Genomic DNA, 20,263 nt, shown 5'->3' with positions numbered 1-20,263 from the left:
TTTGGCAGCGTTCAGTTGAATCTTAAAAAAAGTTATAGGAGTTCAAAAACAACGCGGGCACTTCCCCCCCGGTCTGGATAGGGTTAAGAGAAGTGCTGTTTCCTAATTAGCATTGAATGCCGACAACACTGATCCATTGACGGTTTTGTTTAACCCGTTTAGATCCAAGAGTGACCAACATCAAATTTGTCCTCACAATATCAATACTCAATCAAGAGAACAGTTTATGGGAATTAATAAAATGGTCACCAAAGGGAAATCGCCCTGAACTTTTAACAAATTCTGCAGAATCTCTCAACAATTCTTAAAGGAAACGTATGGAGATCAGTCAATCACTTTTCAGCAATGAAGCGTTAAAAACCAGGTGCACCTTTAGGAACTGAGTATTTGAAAAATAGTAAAAAAGGAACAAGAAAAAAATCTACCAGATGGAACATAACCAGATCAACGGGCGTAACAACTTTACTGAAACAACTAGATCAGTAAGGATCTAAGCGGTTGATCATGAACTGAAATCGAAAACGTAAGTAAACATTACAGATAATTACTGTTATTATACATTAGAATTACTTTGAAACATGTGATTGGTCGAGAGCATAATTGCCCGGGGGGGTACTCCATATAATGGCCTATACGGGGAGGCTCCGCCCGAAAGGGGTACCTTTTTCAGGCTTTAGGTATATAAAAGGGTAGGGATTTGACAAGTTTAGGTATATGAAAGGGTATGTAAATCCGTCATTTAGGTTTTATAAAGGGCCTTGAATTAAAATATTTCGAACAGACGCACTTTATGGCTGTATTATTTTAATTTATAAAGCGCAACATGAAAATGACAAGAAAACGTCCTGTTCTAAGTCTATGCCAAGTCTTTTAGGTATATGAAAGGGGTACCTTTTTTCAGTAAAAGGTATACGAAAGGGGTACAATTTCTGTGAAAATGGTATATAAAAGGGTAAGGGGTAAGAGCTCGGGGCGGAGCCTCCCCGTATAAAACTTTTTTGAGTGCCCCCCCCCCCCCCGGGCATAATTGCTTATTATTTCTATGCAAAACCAGCAGGTTTTTTTCCTTCAATTCAATTCGAATACTTTATACCTTATCAAATAAAATATCTTGTAACTCAAGATTTTTGATACCTTTGATACCTGATTTTTGATTTTCTTGTAACTCGTGTGATCTAAGACTGACATGAGCATGGTCTAATCTAGAAAATCGTGTTATCATTTTTTTTTTTCGGTAATTAAGACAGAGAATGTCAAGAAATTACCGAAGTTTATCTAATTCTTTTATCGCTTCGACGAAAGAACTTTCTGAAGCACGTGTTCATTCATTACACAAAACAAATACATGTTTCAAACTGCACAGTTTTACTACTCACGTATATTACGGCATTCCAAAAAAAAGAAACCGTTCTGACGATTACAGATCGATCTCTCCAGAATTTGTCTTCAAAATTAGCATAAAATTTGCAGTTACCACAAATTAAAAAATGCAAATTTTTAAACTGTCCATTAACTCTTTTCAAATACAAAGAAAAAGCTAAATTTAGGATTCTAGAAGTTAAACATGTCACAAAAAACTTACAAAATCGCTGAATCATCGTTAAAATAGGGTAGAAAAAAAAATTCCAGAAGTCCGGAAGTGACGCAGAAACAGATCTTACCGCGCAGTCATTTCAGTGAAGAAGAAGTCACATTGATAACAGTCGGGGAGACACATTTTTCTGCGTTTTTGTAACAGTTCAAAAAAGTAAAGGATGAGTATCGATAATTATAAGGTATAATATTACTGGTTTAAGTTTGGTAATCGCCAATGATCAAGTAATGCAACGACGCACGTACGTGATGACGCGAAAAAACGGGGAATCCCCGAAATGTCAACCTTACAGCCACGTGATCACTTTTTAAAGCCTGAAAACAACAGTGTTGCACCATGAGACGTATGTGGATCGTCTTAGGATATCAAGAGCGATAAATATCTACTTGTGAGAAAGCAACAGAATGGTTAAACGAGCCTAAAGCTGAATTTTACACTAAACGCTGAAACCTTTTCACCGTCTTTTAGTACTATTTCGCAAGGTATGTAGTTTTTTTTGCAGAGTTTGCATAATTTTTGCGTTTTTGCCGAGTTAGCATTTCCTAAAGTATGGCATATCCGGTCACGTTTTCGATGCCTTCACTGAAATTTTGCCCTTGTTTGTTCCAGGACTTTTCAGTTGGCTACTTTACAGTATTCGACTTAAATTATAGCCACCGGCGGCGGACAGGTCGAACAGCAAACAGGACCGCAAAGAAAGACATGAAGAATCGCACTGTCAAGGTAAGAGATGTCCATTTTTTCCTCAAACGTTGTTGTTCGACCTGAATACCGCAATCGTCGATCAACACTGAACAAAAACCTTTCAATTAGCAGAATTTTTGAACTTGGGAGTCATGTGTGTGTATATTTTTGAACGAGAGTCGAAAGATGCACAGTTTGTGGACGCGGGTGTCAAATTGCGAACTGAAGTATGTACGTACACGAGACAAATTTTTTTCCTCAAATGTTGTTGTTCGACCTGAATACCGCAATCGTCGATCAACACTGGATAAAAACCTTTCAATTGGCAGAATTTTTTTATTTGAGAGTTGTGTGAGTGTGTATTTTTTTGAACGAGAGTCGAAGATGTACAGATTGTGGTCCTGGTTTGTGGTCGCGGGTGCCAAATTGCGAACTGAAGTATGTACAAGCACGAGGGTGGGTTGGTTCGCCTACGAATCGTTTCGCTAACGACCAGTTTGCTAGCATCTCATATTGATGTACCTTTAATATATCAACTGCAATATATTGCAATAAACTGTACAAGACTCCAACTTATGTATTACTACACTAGGGAGTGAAAACACTGATATTTTTCGTACTTAAAGCACGAGTATTAGCGAAAATGACTCGTAGACGAAACGACCGTAAACCGAGACTCGATTTGCAAGATTAATAAATCTAACCTTTACGAACTAAACTAATTCCAAGAATATTGCTCCAGGAGCGTCAACCAAGCTAGGGCTCCTCTGTGCAAGCCGAATATCTAAAAACAACCAAAAAATATATAAAATCATCCCGGAGTCGACTTTCCGCGTTCCACTTACTACACGTCATATCCGAAGGATGAATATAACTTGACTGGCATGAAAATAAAATAATAATTCCACAGTCATCAATTGTAAAATGAGTCGTCGAGTAAATTTATTAACTACACCTACGTTAACTTCATAGGGCTTATTATTAATGGTCTTGTCCTCTTGGCTTCTGACTTGCATGAAAATAAAATAATTATTGACTTAATGCATGAATATAAACTAATAATTTCACTTCTTACGGTCATCAATTGTAAATGAATTGTCAAGTGAAATTGTTAACTAAACCTACGTCAACGTTATAGGGTTCAAAATGGTCTTGTCCTCTTGGTGTACAGAGCCCAGGCCAGAGGACATTTCGTTACAAAGCTGATTGATCTAGCTAACTTGTGAGACTAACAAGTGGAGGGGGACAGGGGGCAGGAGCCCAGGAAAATAGGGGGTGGGAGGCGGGAGAAGAGAGAGCGGGAAGCGGGATTCCCAAGGTGGTGGGAACCGGGACTATTTTGCAATAGAAATAGCACAAGGAGTCGGTAACCACTTAGAAAGGGGCAGTAACCGGGAAGAAGGGGGTTCATACCCCCCTGCCCCCCCCGATTACAAGTGAGGAGGCTGTAAGGCCAGCTTTCTTGAGTTAAGGAATTTTACAGTTAGTGTCATACAGACTAATTTATACAGTTTGTTATTGCACAAATATTAATAAATTTTATTATTTTTTCCATCTCAGACAATCTTCAGGCTTGCATTATTGTTACTGTCATGGTTATCATATGTGGCTGGTAGACCCATACCCAGACCCAGATGCTCACAGATATCAGAAATTGAACGGTACGACCCAAGTGACCCAGGAGCTGTGATAGAGTGCAAAACATGCCCTGATTGCCCAGAAGGTCTAGGATTGTCACCACAGTGTGGTACTCGGGTTACAATGGACATCAAAATAGAGTGCAGACCCTGCATAGCAAATAAAACATATTCCGATAGCCACGGCATAGAAAGCTGCAAGGCCTGCCCGGAATGCGGTCTAAGGAATGTCAACCAGAGTTGCACCCCAAGTCAAAAGCGCGAATGTGGAACTGAATGTCCCCAAAGACATTTCCTTGATCATAACAACATCTGCCAAGAATGCTACTTTTGCTGCGACAGTGTCAGTGAAGCTGCCAGACGCAAAGAATGCAAGGAGATAGGAATGGACAAGAACTGGCAGTGCGAAAAGACTAATCAAAATCAACGCTGCAAAGAAGCTTTGGACAAAGTTACAACTAAGCCGGCCAATGCAAAACTCACTGCCCCTCATGGTGATAATCATACCATGACTGAAAAACATTTAGTAAATCAAGTAAATGAAACTATATCACAAATTTCGAAAGTCAGTGAAAGTACACCTACAAAAAGTCCAGGAACTGGACAAAGGGCAAATGACGATTCCGCAAGTGAAGTCCAATTAAAACAACAAGAGAAGGGGCAGGAAGATCATGGATTTTTAAAAGTTGTTCTAGGCGTGGTTGCTATTATTGTCATCATTTTAGCAGTGGCCCTATTTACCTCAAAAAGGGCGAAGACGTTCTTTAAGTTTTCAAGGATAAAACAAGCAAAATTGGCAGGTGAGATTCAAACTGATGATTATTGGAATATATCAAAGATGCTACCTTTATTTTAACAGTTCAAGAGTGAATTATTTACAGTATTTATTTGGCTGCCTTTGTTAGCAAGTTGAACAGGATCTTAATTAGTGCATGTAAGTGTGTGGGGCTTTTAAAACATTCCAAATATTTCTACTTGTGACACCTCTTTGCGTGACGCGAAACGAAAAATTTCCTATGGGCCAATTTCAAAGCCTATATTATCCTTAGAAACCAAAAGAAAAATCTTTAAAGCCCAACACACTTTGGTAGCCTATAAAGTGCTAATTGATATAGCGCAGTTTGTTTGTTGTAAGAGATAATCCAAAGGCGGGAAATTTAGTGAAGTGAACAGGGACGGTTTTGAGTTTGAAGGGCTTGTGTTCACTAACCGAAGCAATAAATTTTAAAATTATTTAAGATTTTGATATATTTTGGATTCTCCATTTCATTACCGTTCCAGAGAAGTGTATTTAATTAACTGTGGTTTTACTGAAAGTGGCGTGGACACGAAAAATTTTCCACAAGGCACCCGAAAAGGTTATCAGTAGCCTTAAAACACATTTTTGACTTTTTTTGCAGATAGTACTGAATTACAACCACTGCAGTCCAGCCCTACAGATTCAGGCAGAACATCTCCTGAAGGTATTCAAAGTTGTGTTTACACACTGACTGAGTTACAGTGACCCCTTATATTACACCACTATACTGTATATATTTATAGTAATGCGGTGTCTATATGAAGTCAGCGTCAGTAAAACAGATGTTCAGGAATAATGAAGGAAGCAGTATTTTAATTTGCAGGTTATTTAAATGATACATAATCAATGTTACCTAGTAACAAACATTTATGCAAGTCTGTATGGGAGAAATTTCTTTTAACTTTTCAAAATAATTGAGATACCGGTATTATTATTATTTTTATTATTGTCTTTTGCGGGCATGAATTTAACAAATGAAGTGTCTGACGTGAATGTTGACAAGCTAAATCCAGCAGACATTTATGCGTGTAAAAAAATTCCAGTATGGGAAACAATTAATATTTTTTGTTTTTATATTACATTTCAAAACATAATAGTTATTGTTCACTGTCTTTTTCAGACATCAAGTTAACAAATGAAGTGTCTAGCAAAGATGCTGACAGACCGAATCCAGCAGACATTCCCGCAGGTAAGAAAGACTGTTCTAATTTATATTATGTTATTAATAACACTCAGACTGCTAGCCTGCGAACACAGACATATTTGTGGCTGTTGTTTCTCTCTGCCGAGAAAAACCACAGTCGGAAAAACATCTGCATTCACAGGCTATCAGACTGCTGGTATGTGCAGTAATTACAGTTTTACTTTTACATCTACAAGTTTACTTTCCACCACCATATTGTAACATATTATTTGGCTAAATAAAAATGTGTTCATTATAAAGCTCATTGCTGACTGATCATTATAAATTCTAAAGGGATGTGGGGATCAGACTGCCGGTGAAGTCTTTACCATGCATGATCAAGTAAGTCAAGTGTATTTACTCAGCAAAACAATTTTTTTGGCACTTTCAGATTGTCGTGTCTCCGAAATGGAACAGTTGCGTGACAATAAAGGCAAATTGATGTTATTCCATGTTCGAACAAAGCTTGATGTACCCAGTTGTCCCACCAGGAATAATTGGCGCAGCGTTGGACAAGCTCTGGGAGTAAGCACCGATGATCTAGACTTGATAGAAACTGATTACATAGCACGAAGGAGTCCTACTGAAAGCCTTTTGTCAATACTAAAAAGTCGCGCAGAGGAACCAACAATGAGAGAGTTTGTTGAAGCCCTCATCAGTTGCGATAGACATGATGTGGCAAATTTCATTTGCAACTGGCCATGGAAGAAACTTTTCTTACCGGTGGACAGAGACAACCCACCAGAAATGGTTTCTCAGGCAGCCAAAGACAGTGCCATTGAAGTTGGTTAATCTTGAGGATAAAACAACAAACGTAGTTGGAATCAAGGCACTCGGTTGCAAACTCAAGTCTCAAGAAAATCCCTGATGAAGCTAGGATTCAGCTGGAACCAAACCCATCATCTCTTCAGGCCCCTACAATACTGCTTCAAAAGCTGTGCCACACAAGGTCAGCCTATCAATGAAGAAGTGAACTAAGGGCAGCGTAATGGGGTAACGTATGTTCCAGCTACAGTCACAGGGGGCAGATCAACAGCAAGTGAAAGTTCAAGTTGTCTGCAAGTTTCTCTGAAAGCAGTTGCAAAGAAGCCGACAAATTTGAACTTAGACTTCTTTGAATGGGATTCAAGGCTCTCAGGAAACCAAGTGAAATTCAATGGGTGGAACAGGGGAAATTGTGAACGATGGTCACATTAACAAACAACAGTGAATCACCCTTGAAAGTGCAAGACAGACACTGAAAAAGAGTAATGGAAACTACATCAGTGTTAAGCAGCTAGAAATGGCATATGACCTTTGAACGTCTGGTGCCTCAATGCTCTACAAGGTCGCCATGAGAAGGTCATTAATCTTTTTGTAAATAATATTATCATTATTCGTAGTTAATCATATAAACAATAGCTTTGAGGTTTTTGCCTTTTTAATTCGATTTTTGGTATCCATGTTTGTGTGCATATTTCTCAACTATCAATATTATTTCTTCTTCAATTTGTCGGATCAGCCACCCAGCTGGATTAGCTTCCATGAAACTATATACCAGTTATATTTGTAGGAAGAATTTTACCAGCTGTGGTCTTGTAATTCCTGCATTATTATAATTTGTTAAAACAAGGTATACAAACTTGTGCTCTTGTTAATGAAATACCAAAAAAAACAAAAGAAAAAAAAACAAAAAGAATATTCCAGACTGGTTTTAAGTTGCCCTGTAAAGTTTGCGGTGTCAATGAGATTGAACCTGTGCTCCTTACAATAATTATTTTATTTTTGTAGTTAGAGCTTTTCTTGTTAGCATTTTGAAAGTGCCATACAAATTTCATTACCCATTATTCTAAGTATTGTAAAATTGTAGTTTTCAGTCTTTTTAGCACATATAATAATTTGGCTGAAATTACATGTATGTAATAAATGCAATTAAAGATTGTTGTATGTGTTATTACTATTATTAGCTGCTGAGGGGGAGGGGGGAAGAGGAAGATGGGGCCTGTGAGCCTTAACATTTTTGCCATGAAGCCTGGAGTCCATGATGATTGTTTGTTTTATTTTTCCAGTTGAACTCGGGTCTACCGTGAAACAACTCCAGGTAGCCATTAGAATAGGACTTGAACAAGTCGGGCGCAACTTGGCCATGCTACCGCAATAAAATTGGCTATGCTGCCTCAAAGATTGTCAATGATCAGTTTCATAATTAACCTTATAGGAAATTAACATTCCTGTAAATTAAGGTCTTTGAAATAAACCAGACTTAAATTAATGCAAATTGGAGAGAAATTTTCTTTTGAATAAAGCAATTAACACGAGAGAGGGGCCAGAATTTTGAAAATGAAGAAAATTAAAGCAATTATCGATGTCTTTAAAAATATTTTGGCTATTGTACCGAGAGAACGTATGTTGAGAACTGCTCTTGTGAAAGCTAGAATGAACTGAAAATATTACAGATGACATGTCTTTAAGGCTTTTAAATTGTAAAAGATTGAAAAATAGTGTGCTGAAAAGAGAAGGTTATTTTTCCTAGTTGCTCTATGTGTTCAGACAGTATCCAGAATTTGGGAAGAAATTAAGGTCTTGGTGTTCCCATTTTTATCCCAGCCCTACTAGAAAACTTGCATGTAACTGTCATTTGTCATCAAAAGAACAAAGAAACCACATGAAACTTCATTTTGAGTATTTATGATTATTTTAATTTGTGTTCATTTCATAACATTCACTTAGAATTATTTTCTGTAATTGATCATTATTTGCAAGTTACTTGGACTTTGTGAACATGTTCAGTTCATTCAGAACACTACCTGAAAATAAGAAAGATCAAAGATCATGAATTCATACGTATTGAACAACACTTTCGCATCATGGTCTCAAGACTGGATAGTTTGAAAGCCTCAGAATTAAGTTGTCTTCACAAGTCATTCAGTGGATTATGACTGAATATATTAAATCATCACTGGCTTTCAAAATTAATTACATGTAAGGTTTTAAACATCTGTGGTTTATAAGGAATTTACTACCTGGAAATTATTGCACTACAAAAGAAAAGGGGCTCATCCCCAGGATTTTATACTATACTTAAACAATAAAGATGACAATTACCTGAATAACAGTTGGCAAATGCAGAAGTATTACATCCAACTGTATAATGTTACACCTGTAAAATAAAGGAGTGTGTCAATGTCATGCAATCAACAACTGTATTGTCACAATGAATCCAGCGGATCAAATGAGTCGGCAAGAGTACAAACTCCTGCTGTTGCAGGGTGAGACGAAAATAGAAAAGTCAGCTTGCCCTTCGGGCAAGCTGTTATTTTATCTTACTAGCCCAAAGCTCTGAGAAGCTAGCCCGAAAGTAATTTGCATAATTAATTATATATGCAAATTTAAAATTGTTCTTTCTTTGGAGACAATAAATTCATAAGCATTTAAGAAGAAAAATAAAATAATCTTACCACAAGAATTAAAACAAACACATTATTACGATTTTGTGGCAACTAACTTTTTGGCTTATGTAGAGGATTACAAATATTAAGGATCCTGAAGGATACATTTCAAGAGACACAATTCATATGCATACATGACGTACCCAATGCCTGCAATGCATTTCGGGGCGTTTTCAAAAACGGTCAGCCATTTGCAAGTCTTACGAAGTGATGGAGTACTTTACGGCAAAGCAATACCAGGGATTGGAGCACTATGACTTCTTTTCTTATTTTGAATGTTTTAAAAGCAAAGATCTTGCCATATAACTTTCTGGAAGGACACAATTCCTCAGAAAATGGCCATTACTCATTTTAACACAAAGGAATATAGTCGCCACGTTCCAGTTGGCGACTATAAAACCAGGAGTTTTAGTCACCAAGGATGCAGTGAGTCACATTTTCGAGCCCCAAATTTCTCCCTCTACATGTAATTTGTCTGGTGCACATTTATTTCTGAAGGTTGTCATAAAAAAAAAAAGTTTCTTGCCCGTGTCTTGCTTGCCCGTCGGGCAACCTGTGATCAGAATACGCTAGCCCGACGGATAATTCTACTAGCCCCGGCCTATCGGACAGCACTTTTGTCGCGCCCTGTGTTGTATAACTGCTAACTCTTACTGTATGCACATGTACCCTTACTGGCTTTGGCATACTTGAATCAAATTGGAACCTGCTCACAGGAGTGTAGCTAAGAAAACACTAAGCCAGCTCATCAACAAGCCCAGCTGGCTTTTCTGGCCTTGACAGCTCAAAGTGTCAAATTTAGGCTGGATTTAAGTTCTTTATCAGCAGGCAAAAGAAGCAGGTAGCTGGCCCTTAGCGACATCCCTGTGCTTAAGTATTCAAACATTGATAACAATTACAATGGAAGTCAATAATATTCGGTATGACACAAAATTGGACAACAGAAAAATTAAATGCACAGCCTGCCTGCACCTTAGTCTCTATAAAGTGGCCTCAGACAAGTGGTGATATTTATCATCATTCTTACTCAAGAGTAGCAAATATTTTATGCATCATTGGCCAGAATATTGTACAGGCAGCTGCAAGAATCAAGTGTCTTGCCTCAAAGAACACAAGAAGGTGATCCCAACAGGGCTCAAACACGGACAGATTGATCTCGATTCCAGCACTCACTCACTCCTTCCCATCATGCTGGCTGGCACAAAGGGCCATCACACTAACCACAAATTATTTTTCAAAGATGCTTACCACAACAAGGGAGCTTTTGATCTTCATGCTGGACTGTATGATGAAGTATGTCTGTTACTGTAAAAACACCAAAACAAAGTCAAAATCATGAAGTTGCTCAAGTGAAATTCATGTAGCTTGTTGAAATGGCTTCAAGTGCATCAGACAAAAAACCAGGTTTTCTAACCAAGTCACTGAGTGACTTTCTTATGTCCCTATTCTGGGGGTCATCACTTGCACAAAGGATTCACCATAGCCATGTTCAACTCATACTAGACACACAACACTGGAGCATCACAAACACATCCTGCAGACAAGACTTCCAAATGGACAATGTGCTGCCAATGTGCTTACTTCCAGTAAAATCAGAACAGCTGGGGCAACACCTCAGGATAACTGCAACTGAGCGATTACTATTTCTTGTTTGTTAGATTAAATTACGAAGAATTTTTTTTGTTGGCACAGTTAACCTTGCAAGCGGTATAAGATAGGGAGAAAATTTATCAACACCACTCAGATGAACTATAAAAATGCAAACCACATTGATATGTACAAAATGCCATAAATGTCTGAAAGTAAGCCCCTTTCCTTCACGCAGTCCGAGTTTTTGGACAAGCCAGATTGTTGTAAAACATATCACTTACTAAACATGTAGCTACATGTTGGGACTTCTTGATCCTCTTTATACTCCTTCCTGTTTTGGAGTGAAAAATTAAATGTGATTAGAAAGTACTGTATGTAAATTGTAGTTCTGCTAAAATAAAAATAAAAACCGTGATGAAATAGCTTAGTGCATCAGACAAAGAACCCAGGTTTTCTAACCATGTCACTAAGTGACTATCTTATGTCCCTATTGTGGGGGTCATCATTTGCACCAAGGACTTGCCAATCCAAAACAATCTAAATGCAGAATCTTGGGAGTATCAAAAAACACATCACATGGATGCATTCTGCACACAGATGTTTCTTGTTCTTACCTCTGAATAAAACAGAACAGCTTGAGCAACACATCTGCAACACTACCTGAAATATCACAATAAATGTTGGTCAGATATCAAAGAATAGATATTTTTATGGTCTGTCAAAGCAGACTCGCAAAAGTGGTATCAGATAGGGGCGAAATTTATCGTCACCAACAATCAGGTGAACTATGAAATCATCACACACCACACGCTGAAGTAGGAAGAAAAATATTGTACACTTCTGAAATAATTTTATCTCACCTTGAGTTCATGCTTAGTAGGATTTGTGTCATGTTATTACAAATCCTGTTGGCAACAGCTTTCTGAAAGAGTAAAATCATCAACAGAATAGTTTTAGTGTTGGTAGGCTGTGTACACAGTGCACACATACAGCACGCACATGGTGTCAGATAGAGCTAATTTTAACTTCACAACAAGAATGTTCAGTTGAACTATGCAGTCATCACACACCATTTAGCCTTTCAGGTTGATGAAACCTTAAAGTAAACTTATTGCCACATATACCTTTTTACATCATAATGATTATAAAATTATTTTGAGGGCATTGTTTTAGTCTTTGAAGTATACAACTTTGGTTCGTTGACCTGAGTCCTGCTGAATGTGGACATATATAACTAGGAGGCATTTGTATTATCCTTTTTGCAAGAGGAACTCCCACTGAATTATATTAAGCTTTGAAGTGTATAAGCTGGTCACAAGTTTGCTTTGTAAGAAACCTGTGTCTCAGTTGTCAACTCCTTTAAAAAGATTATCGCAACATTCAAATGTGGAACTAAAATGAAAGCATTATATGCAACAAACCCTGGGAGTGTTTTATTCTGGGAGCACATCTCTGCTAAACCTGTAAAAAAGAAATTAGAATATAAGTGCTTATAACTAAAATTCCATTGTTTTATGCATGAAGATCCCATCTAAATTTTAAAAATTTAGCCATTTTTGTAATTATTTCAAATGACAGGCCTGGTAATTAGTTATTACAACTGTATTGTTGCAACAAGTATTAAAATGTGTTTCAGAGTGCCTCAGCGATCTTGGTGGTTCAAGTTGTCATCATTTCTCAATGATCAACTAGCAAATATTGAAAATCATCACTGGCACAGGTAACACAAAATACTTTTTATAACAGGTGATAAACTTGTCACTGGAAACAGTCCAATGCTGACTTCTTCTTTGATTTACCCAGCACTTGACTAGATTTTTTGACTTAAGGGCGACCTTTGTAAAGGTAGGCTAAGTATGCAGAGTTATATAAACTGCAGAATATTTCTTACCAAATTCTATTTCCAATCCATTGAAAGTTGTCAACAACTGCCCATGGACCAGAGAAAGTTCTGCCCTTAGCTCTAAATCATAAAAATATCACAAAAACAAAACAGTCATTAATTTTGTCATCTGCTGACAAACTAACAATATTGGTACATTTTTCATGCATCAGGCCTATCGATCACACATCACAAAGCTGAATTTTGAGCTTTCTGTGTCATAGGAAATTTCATCAAATGCATCAGAGAAAGATTAAAATGCAGTGCATTAGAAAAATTAAAAGTTTATCCATAAAACTTAGAACTTACCTACTATATAGCTGTATCATTAACTCCACAACACTTCACCTGTGGGACAAAATGCATTTCAAGTTGAGTCTTGTGATGTGTTAGGCAGGTTGAGGCAAAAAGGTATAGTTTACATGTTTTCATAAAACTTGAAGATCAAGTGCACCTTCAGTTAAAAACAGTTTTGGTTCTCTTCACCGATGAACTAAGAGAGATTCCCATTTAAACTGTTCATCATCAGTGCACATTTAAAGGAAGTGCCACTCCAAAATAATAACACATGAAAGGAAAAAAAAAAGAACTGGTCTGGATAGTAACTAACATTCCTGTTGAAGAAAAGGTTGATGCTGAAAAAGAAACTCATTCTATGCAAAGAAATTCAGTTTCCAAGCTTTCCCAAAGGGCAAGCTGCCAGGTTGTACTAGCCCAAAAGTCATTATCACTAGCCCGAAAAAATCCTTAAAAGCATGACAAGTTCCCTCAAAAATTTTCCCCAAAACTTTCACTTGCCCGTTGGGCAAGTCAAGGATAAAATCCATCAGCCCGACTGCAAAATCCACTAGCCTCAGGCTGGCAGTCATGCACTTCTTTGCATGCTGACTACATGTAGTATTCTCTCACATCTTGCATAAAAACTATGTTCTACAACTACTCTCAAATGCTCTCACTGGATTACAAACTTTGGAATTCTTGGTCAGCTTACTAAATGTCCGATTATTCAATCAATCCTGCTAAACACGCAATCTAACACTTCAGCAATCAAATTCATGAATAATCCACAAGATTATCAACACAGAAATCTCACGCAGTTCCGGTCACACTACCATAAATAAAGATAAAATTTACAAATTCTCTGGTGTTGCCTTTTGGGAAAGGTATGGATCACGTGATCTTTTCCTGGCAATGGTTTGTGTTCTCAAATAAGCTTTTCTGCATTTTCTTTTCGATATAGTCTTCCAAAATAATTCGAAATAGCGTTAAAACTAATAAGAAGGTTTGCAGATCTTGCATTCCGGCATTTCAGATAAGATTGTAAGCAAACGAAAGACATTAGCTGTCTTACATATTTTACAAGCATCACCCACGTGCTCGACGAGGCGATCGATCTTGAAACTGAATTCAAATATTGCGGCAAAGTTCAGTTTAAATAAGCTAATGTTAAGATTGTCTGTGTATTTCTATGTGCTAAAGAAAACAATAAGCTTGGAAAACATGATGAGAAAGGACTCTTATGTTTAAGATTACCGTTTATAGCTGTGCTGGCGTCGTTTGTAAAATGGCGGGCCGGCACAATCCAACATTTTGGAAAATGCTGGCAGCGTTTCTCGTCCGTGGTAAGCCGACAAAGTCCTGAATACATCTCGTGTAAATGACTTTTAAAAACTGCTGAGTTAGGTTGCTAACTGTTGAAAACGAAACTGCGCACACGAAAAATTCCACGACCTGACAACTGCAGCTCCCTTGCTCAAATGAGGGTTGAAAACCTCGTGGTTGTAAAACTCACTCGCGAAGAAATCCGACTTTTACCGAACATAGCCGATGTTTGTTCGGAAATAGTTGGTTTGGCCAATGACAATTTGCCACCACCTGGAAAATTGACATTCAAATCTGATTACAGCTATAGTGGACACAAATTACGTTAATTTTGTCAATATCGAAAATAGAAAAAATAAACTGTTGCAATGCAATTCTTTTTTTAATTTTATTCGTTATGTGAAACCCCTGTGAAACTTTGTTTTGGAAACCGGAAGTGACAGTGTTGCGAAACGATGAAACGGTGGCGAGTTCTAACTGTGACACGACATCCGACTTCGGCCGAGGAACATGACGAAACTTTGTGGCGTGGACCAATCAGATTAGGCCACCGGGAAGCTGCTTGGCCAATCAGCGAGGGCCACGCGTGGTGGCGAGCGAAATATCAACCGGCTCGTGTGGCTCCTTGTCATAAAATTTGTGTAGTTTTTCTTCCGAGTGGCAAGTGGTACAAGTTTTTAGGAAAAAATACAACTAGATTTCAATATGAGAACAATTTGCACATTTTGTGCGCTGGCTTTGGCCAGTAGTTTACTTTTAGTTAGCGGTGAAGAAAAGAAAAAGGACGAAAAAGACAAAAAGGATGTAGGAACTGTGATCGGAATCGATCTTGGAACAACGTATTCTTGGTGAGTAGTCGAATCGATGCCGGTTCTTACTCTAATAGCAATCTTTTACTTTGTGATAATCCTTTTCTCTAGCTAAATGCGTTTTATCGTTGCATTTATGATAAGTTTAGTGGATAGAAAGTTACTCGATTTCCACGAGTTGATTTTTTACGTGTTATAAAGCTGAATTCACTGCAGTCTTTGCACTGATTGCGAAGTTTCTTCTCACTTTGTTTCGTTGAATCTTCATACGATTTGATTAAAACGTAGTGCTAAATCATCGTTTATTCTTATATTTTACAGCGTTGGTGTATTTAAGAACGGTAGAGTTGAAATCATCGCAAACGAGCAAGGAAACCGAATCACTCCGTCTTACGTGGCTTTCACTCCTGAGGGCGAACGACTGATCGGCGATGGAGCGAAAAATCAGCTGACAACGAATCCAGAGAACACTGTTTTTGACGCCAAACGAATGATCGGGAGAACATGGGACGACAAATCAGTTCAAAGCGACTTGAAATACTTCCCATTCAAAGTGATCGAAAAGAACAAGAAACCCCATGTTCGAATCGATGTAAAAGGAGAGCAAAAAACCTTTGCAGCTGAAGAAATCAGTGCTATGGTCCTTAGCAAAATGAAGGTAAAATGAACTTTTATTGTAAAATTTAACGTAAGATAAATTATGTAGAAGATCCTGTGTTCTGGAAACATGAAACGTTTCAAGTGAATTATTTTGAATTGTCGGCTTAACTTGCCGGTGCTGTAGCTATATTCTTCATGGTCTTTAAAAATGACATAACAGGTCGTGGTGAATGTTTCTGTAAACACGGGCTTAATTATTCAATTAAGTTTTTTAATTGTTGGTTATTAGAGTACTAAATTTTATCAAAGATCAACTGTGTTGGGATAAGGCAAATAAAATGTTCCCCAATCTAATAAATCTGAATATTAAATTAATAAAAACAGAAATATATTTTTTTATGGATCGATTTGGATCAAGCAGTTTTTTTTTTAGCCCTGGCTGGGGCAAGACACTCTACCCCAGGGGGGTACTCGGGATTTCGAGTGACAGGGATGATCGAATGGGGGCAAAAATCAAGACCCAAAAAAAATCCCTGGGGCTTCCAACAAAACCCCAAAAAATCCCTGGACCAAACATCAACCCCCCTAAAAAAATCCCATGCCGAATTTTTGACCCATTTGATTAATATTTGTCTATCTACCATCTCATATCCAACATGCACTCGTGGAATAATTGTTAAGTATGCCAAATAGACCATTTTATATAATGGTTGGCCTTACATTAATTTTGTTATTTACCTATTCTTATTCAGGAAATTGCTGAAGCTTACCTCTCAAAGAAAGTTACACATGCTGTTGTCACAGTACCTGCCTACTTCAACGATGCTCAGCGTCAGGCTACAAAAGATGCCGGAACCATTGCAGGTCTTGTCGTGATGAGAATCATCAACGAACCCACAGCTGCCGCCATTGCTTATGGTCTGGACAAGAAAGAAGGAGAGAAGAACATCCTTGTGTTCGATCTCGGCGGTGGAACTTTTGATGTGTCTTTGCTGACTATTGACAATGGAGTCTTTGAGGTGGTGGCTACCAATGGTGACACTCATCTTGGTAAGTTGAGCATGCATACCGCTCATCTGTTATATTTTAAACTCGTAATGTGAGCATACTTCAAATATGTTTGCAATGCTTATTGTCTTGCTACAAATCAGATGCAGGAAGAAACCACATAAAACTACATGAGTCGATGTTGCAGAGCTGCAAATAACAGTCGGTCATCGGACATTGGCAGACTAAAATTTGCTAATGTCCGACAAAATCCTAAGTATGGTCAGACATAATGTCTGGACAATTTTTTGACCGTGAATCATTTTATGGCAACGATAAATAAAAAATATGTCTGACCACAATTTTGTTTTGTCCGACCAAGGTGGTGTCTTAGTAAGACATATTTCAAGTGAAAAAAAATTATTCGCAGCCCTGATGTTGCAATATTTGTTAAGCTTTAAGACTCTTTGTTTTTTTAAATCATAATACTTAATTTTACTCTATTGGCATGCAAGCCATTTTTTGTTTTAATTACTATTTTGAATTGGGGCTAAGTAAAGATTTTTGTTTCTTTATTTCATTTTAGGTGGTGAAGATTTTGATCAGAAAATCATGGACTATTTCATCAAGATGTACAAGAAGAAGAAGGGCAAGGACATCCGCAAGGACAACAGAGCTGTTCAGAAACTCCGACGTGAAGTGGAAAAGGCGAAACGTGCCCTCAGTACCCAACATCAGGCTCGAATTGAAATTGAATCTTTCTTTGATGGAGAAGACTTCTCTGAGACTTTGACCAGGGCCCGCTTCGAACAAGAGAACATGGTAGGTGAATTTGTCTTTGCATATATAGGTACGCTATGTTTTTGTAGAGGATCATTTTCCTTGAAGAAAGTTAGAAGAGAGATTCAGTGTGAGCCAGATTTGGATTAAGATAATGCAAGTTTAATCATACGCAACGTTTTAACTGATAACTTTTTCCTCTCGAATGAAAATTCTTCATGATAAAATTGCAAAACGTTAACTCAATCACATTGCCAATATTTTCAATTAGAGCACTGCAGCACAGTTAACACCATAAAAAATGAGAGTGCAAAACAACAGAAATTTATCCAGAGGACATGAAAATGAACAATTTTGACACATACATGCAATAAGGTTATTGTGCTAGAATAGTTTGTTACCATTCTTTATGAAAAAGTTGATTTTGCAAGATGTACCTTAATTTTTTATCTGTTGAACAAAATCAGTTCTGAGTTTGCAATTTCATTTGTCCATTTTTCAAAGATTTGTACCTTGCAAGCTGACAAGAGTACATACATGTATAATCTTGCTGCGGTCCCTATATATTGTACATATAAACACCCTATGTGTAACATTAGTGCTTGAAACTCACTGTCATTCTTCTTAATCAATTACAGGAAGCCTTCAAATCCACATTGGTGCCAGTTAAGAAAGTTCTTGAAGATGCCGATCTGAAGAAAAGTGACATTCACGAAATTGTTCTTGTTGGAGGCTCAACCCGTATCCCCAAGGTCCAGCAGCTTGTCAAGGACTACTTCAATGGCAAGGAGCCAAGCCGAGGCATCAACCCTGACGAGGCTGTAGCCTTTGGAGCCGCAGTCCAGGCTGGAGTATTGGGTGGAGAAGAAGATACCGGAGAGGTGGTACTTCTCGATGTTAACCCACTTACCATGGGTATTGAGACAGTTGGTGGAGTTATGACCAAGCTTATCAGCAGAAACTCTGTGATTCCAACAAAGAAAGCCCAGATCTTCTCCACAGCTGCCGACAACCAGAACACTGTTACCATTCAGGTGTTTGAAGGTGAGAGACCCATGACCAAGAACAACCATCTGCTCGGCAAGTTTGATCTCACCGGAATCCCACCTGCTCCACGTGGTGTGCCACAAATCGAGGTCACCTTTGAAATCGACGTCAACGGTATCTTGCGAGTGTCTGCCGAGGACAAGGGAACTGGTAACAAGGAAAAGATCACCATTACCAATGACCAGAATAGGCTGTCCCCTGAAGATATTGAGCGCATGGTCAATGATGCTGAGAAGTTTGCTGACGACGACAAGAAAGTCAAGGAGAAGGTTGAAGCACGAAATGAACTCGAAAGCTATGCATACTCGCTGAAGAACCAGATTGGCGACAAAGAAAAGCTCGGTGGAAAACTGTCTGAAGAGGACAAAGAAACAATTAGCAAAGCTGTGGAAGAAAAGATCTCATGGCTTGACAAGAACCAAGAAGCTGATGTAGATGACTTCAAGAAACAGAAGAAAGAGCTTGAAGATATTGTTCAGCCTATTGTTAGTAAGTTGTACCAAGGACAAGGTGGACAGGAGGGAGGACAGGAGGGAGGCTCTCCACCACCCGGAGAGGAAACGCCAGATGAAGAACATGATAAGGATGAACTTTAAGACTGAATATTGTAAAATAGCATACATGGACAATTTGTGCGCTACCAAGATCGGGGCACTTTCTCATTTTAGAAATCTAAGAAGCACTTTGACGAATTGGTGAACAATGTTTGGTGGCTATCTTGTTAACTGCTTAGTCGAGAGAATGTTGTTGTTTTATAAGTGGACATGAAACATGGCTAGAGTGAAAAGTATAATATAGTATGTACAGGCTATCGATAAATCTGCCATTGGATTTTTTTCACATTTTCAATCCATTGTAAAACTCTTGTTGGGTTCTTGATGAATCTTAAACTAAAGGCATTTCTGTTATTTATCTTTCCAATCTCTCTATTTGGATTGCAAGAGAGCTAGAGAATTTTTTCATTAAAAATAATTATTGATACTTCTTTTGTCTCTCTTTGTTGTGTGGAATACAATTTTTTTTGCCTTCGAAACAAATCCCTTTAGCAATTTAAAAATTAATATTCCCACTTCCTGATGTCTTGTCTTCTTCTTATTTGGGTCATCACGTTGCGTGACAGCCAAAATAATGGCGGGGATAAAGACGTATTGCCCTGTTAAGATAACGAAATTATACCGGGTATGAAAAATAGGCAAATTTATGGGTGGGTCGGAATCGGAAGCACGGCTTTGCTACACACACAAAAAAAACCAAGATATATTATAAAGAACTGACCAATAAAAAACGAAAACAGTTTTCACATTGGAAGTTGTCTAGAAAATTTCTAGCTGGGCTGGTCAACGATAAAGAACTTACTTTCAAAGCTATTCTATTTGTATAGGTAATCGCATGATTTCGAGTGCAATTTGGGATAAATCAGCACGAGTAAATTTTCCAAATTGCACAAGCCCGTAGGGCGAGTGCAATTTGTAGACTTTGAAAAATTTACGAGTGCTGATTTATCCCAAATTGTACGAGAAAAATCATTTGATTACTTGTTAATAATACACATACAAACATTTCACTTGAAGTGGATGACAAACAAAACGTGTTCAGTGGCTTACCTTTCCGAAAATTTATTACGAAAAAAAAAAGCGCCGG

General features: G+C 37.9%; 2 protein-coding genes, 1 long non-coding RNA gene and 4 other non-coding genes across 11 annotated transcripts in view; 2 read left to right on the top strand and 5 right to left on the bottom strand.

The window, feature by feature from the left end:
• LOC144644245 (uncharacterized) overlaps positions 1–14,566 on the bottom strand; it is a 97,089-nt gene extending 82,523 nt beyond the window's left edge. For 2 of the 5 annotated variants that reach the window (XR_013569074.1, XR_013569073.1), the window contains exons 1-9: positions 14,331–14,566; positions 13,107–13,145; positions 12,807–12,878; positions 12,337–12,376; positions 11,776–11,837; positions 11,530–11,575; positions 11,197–11,246; positions 10,574–10,630; positions 8,982–9,036 (exon numbers count right to left, since the gene is read on the bottom strand). This is a non-coding gene — a long non-coding RNA (uncharacterized LOC144644245). Of the gene's footprint in view, positions 1–8,552; positions 8,684–8,981; positions 9,037–10,573; positions 10,631–11,196; positions 11,247–11,529; positions 11,576–11,775; positions 11,838–12,336; positions 12,377–12,806; positions 12,879–13,106; positions 13,146–14,330 lie in introns of those variants that run through there. The other 3 variants (XR_013569072.1, XR_013569075.1, XR_013569071.1) reach the window with 2 other exon arrangements.
• On the top strand, positions 1,940–7,798 carry LOC144661830 (uncharacterized). The gene is made up of 6 exons (XM_078522611.1): positions 1,940–2,076; positions 2,204–2,317; positions 3,839–4,715; positions 5,316–5,378; positions 5,835–5,903; positions 6,289–7,798. The coding sequence occupies exons 2-6, from the start codon at positions 2,297–2,299 to the stop codon at positions 6,687–6,689; spliced, it is 1,431 nt and encodes a 476-aa protein (XP_078378737.1). The 5' UTR covers positions 1,940–2,076; positions 2,204–2,296; the 3' UTR covers positions 6,690–7,798.
• On the bottom strand, positions 10,315–10,386 carry LOC144637012 (small nucleolar RNA SNORD24). Its single transcript, XR_013567657.1, has one exon. It is a non-coding gene; the product is annotated as a small nucleolar RNA SNORD24 (small nucleolar RNA).
• On the bottom strand, positions 11,654–11,720 carry LOC144637056 (small nucleolar RNA ceN111). Its single transcript, XR_013567662.1, has one exon. It is a non-coding gene; the product is annotated as a small nucleolar RNA ceN111 (small nucleolar RNA).
• LOC144637035 (small nucleolar RNA snR60/Z15/Z230/Z193/J17) lies at positions 11,913–11,990 on the bottom strand. The gene has a single exon (XR_013567660.1). It is a non-coding gene; the product is annotated as a small nucleolar RNA snR60/Z15/Z230/Z193/J17 (small nucleolar RNA).
• On the bottom strand, positions 12,554–12,632 carry LOC144636990 (small nucleolar RNA SNORD24). Its single transcript, XR_013567654.1, has one exon. It is a non-coding gene; the product is annotated as a small nucleolar RNA SNORD24 (small nucleolar RNA).
• Positions 14,567–15,010: 444 nt separating the features above from the next.
• On the top strand, positions 15,011–19,603 carry LOC144661814 (endoplasmic reticulum chaperone BiP-like). The gene is made up of 5 exons (XM_078522610.1): positions 15,011–15,247; positions 15,530–15,866; positions 16,561–16,858; positions 17,382–17,617; positions 18,214–19,603. The coding sequence occupies exons 1-5, from the start codon at positions 15,105–15,107 to the stop codon at positions 19,216–19,218; spliced, it is 2,019 nt and encodes a 672-aa protein (XP_078378736.1). The 5' UTR covers positions 15,011–15,104; the 3' UTR covers positions 19,219–19,603.
• The last annotated feature ends 660 nt before the right edge of the window (positions 19,604–20,263 follow it).

This window comes from Oculina patagonica, chromosome 1, assembly GCF_052425735.1.
Source record: "Oculina patagonica isolate OP01 chromosome 1, crgOcupat, whole genome shotgun sequence".
In the NCBI taxonomy this organism is placed as follows: Eukaryota; Metazoa; Cnidaria; class Anthozoa; order Scleractinia; family Oculinidae; genus Oculina; species Oculina patagonica.
Note: the sequence above shows the minus strand (reverse complement) of the source record. Positions and strands in the feature narration are given on the sequence as shown.

Bases quoted from the DNA above. Each gene is read 5' to 3' on its own strand.
- LOC144661830 (XM_078522611.1), top strand. From the start codon at position 2,297: ATGAAGAATCGCACTGTCAAG. The intron at 2,318-3,838 runs GTAAGAGATGTC...TTTCCATCTCAG, and splicing joins TGAAGAATCGCACTGTCAAG to ACAATCTTCAGGCTTGCATT. The intron at 5,904-6,288 runs GTAAGAAAGACT...TGGCACTTTCAG, and splicing joins TCCAGCAGACATTCCCGCAG to ATTGTCGTGTCTCCGAAATG.
- LOC144661814 (XM_078522610.1), top strand. From the start codon at position 15,105: ATGAGAACAATTTGCACATTTTGTGCGCTGGCTTTGGCCAGTAGTTTA. The intron at 16,859-17,381 runs GTAAGTTGAGCA...ATTTCATTTTAG, and splicing joins CAATGGTGACACTCATCTTG to GTGGTGAAGATTTTGATCAG. The intron at 17,618-18,213 runs GTAGGTGAATTT...AATCAATTACAG, and splicing joins GCTTCGAACAAGAGAACATG to GAAGCCTTCAAATCCACATT.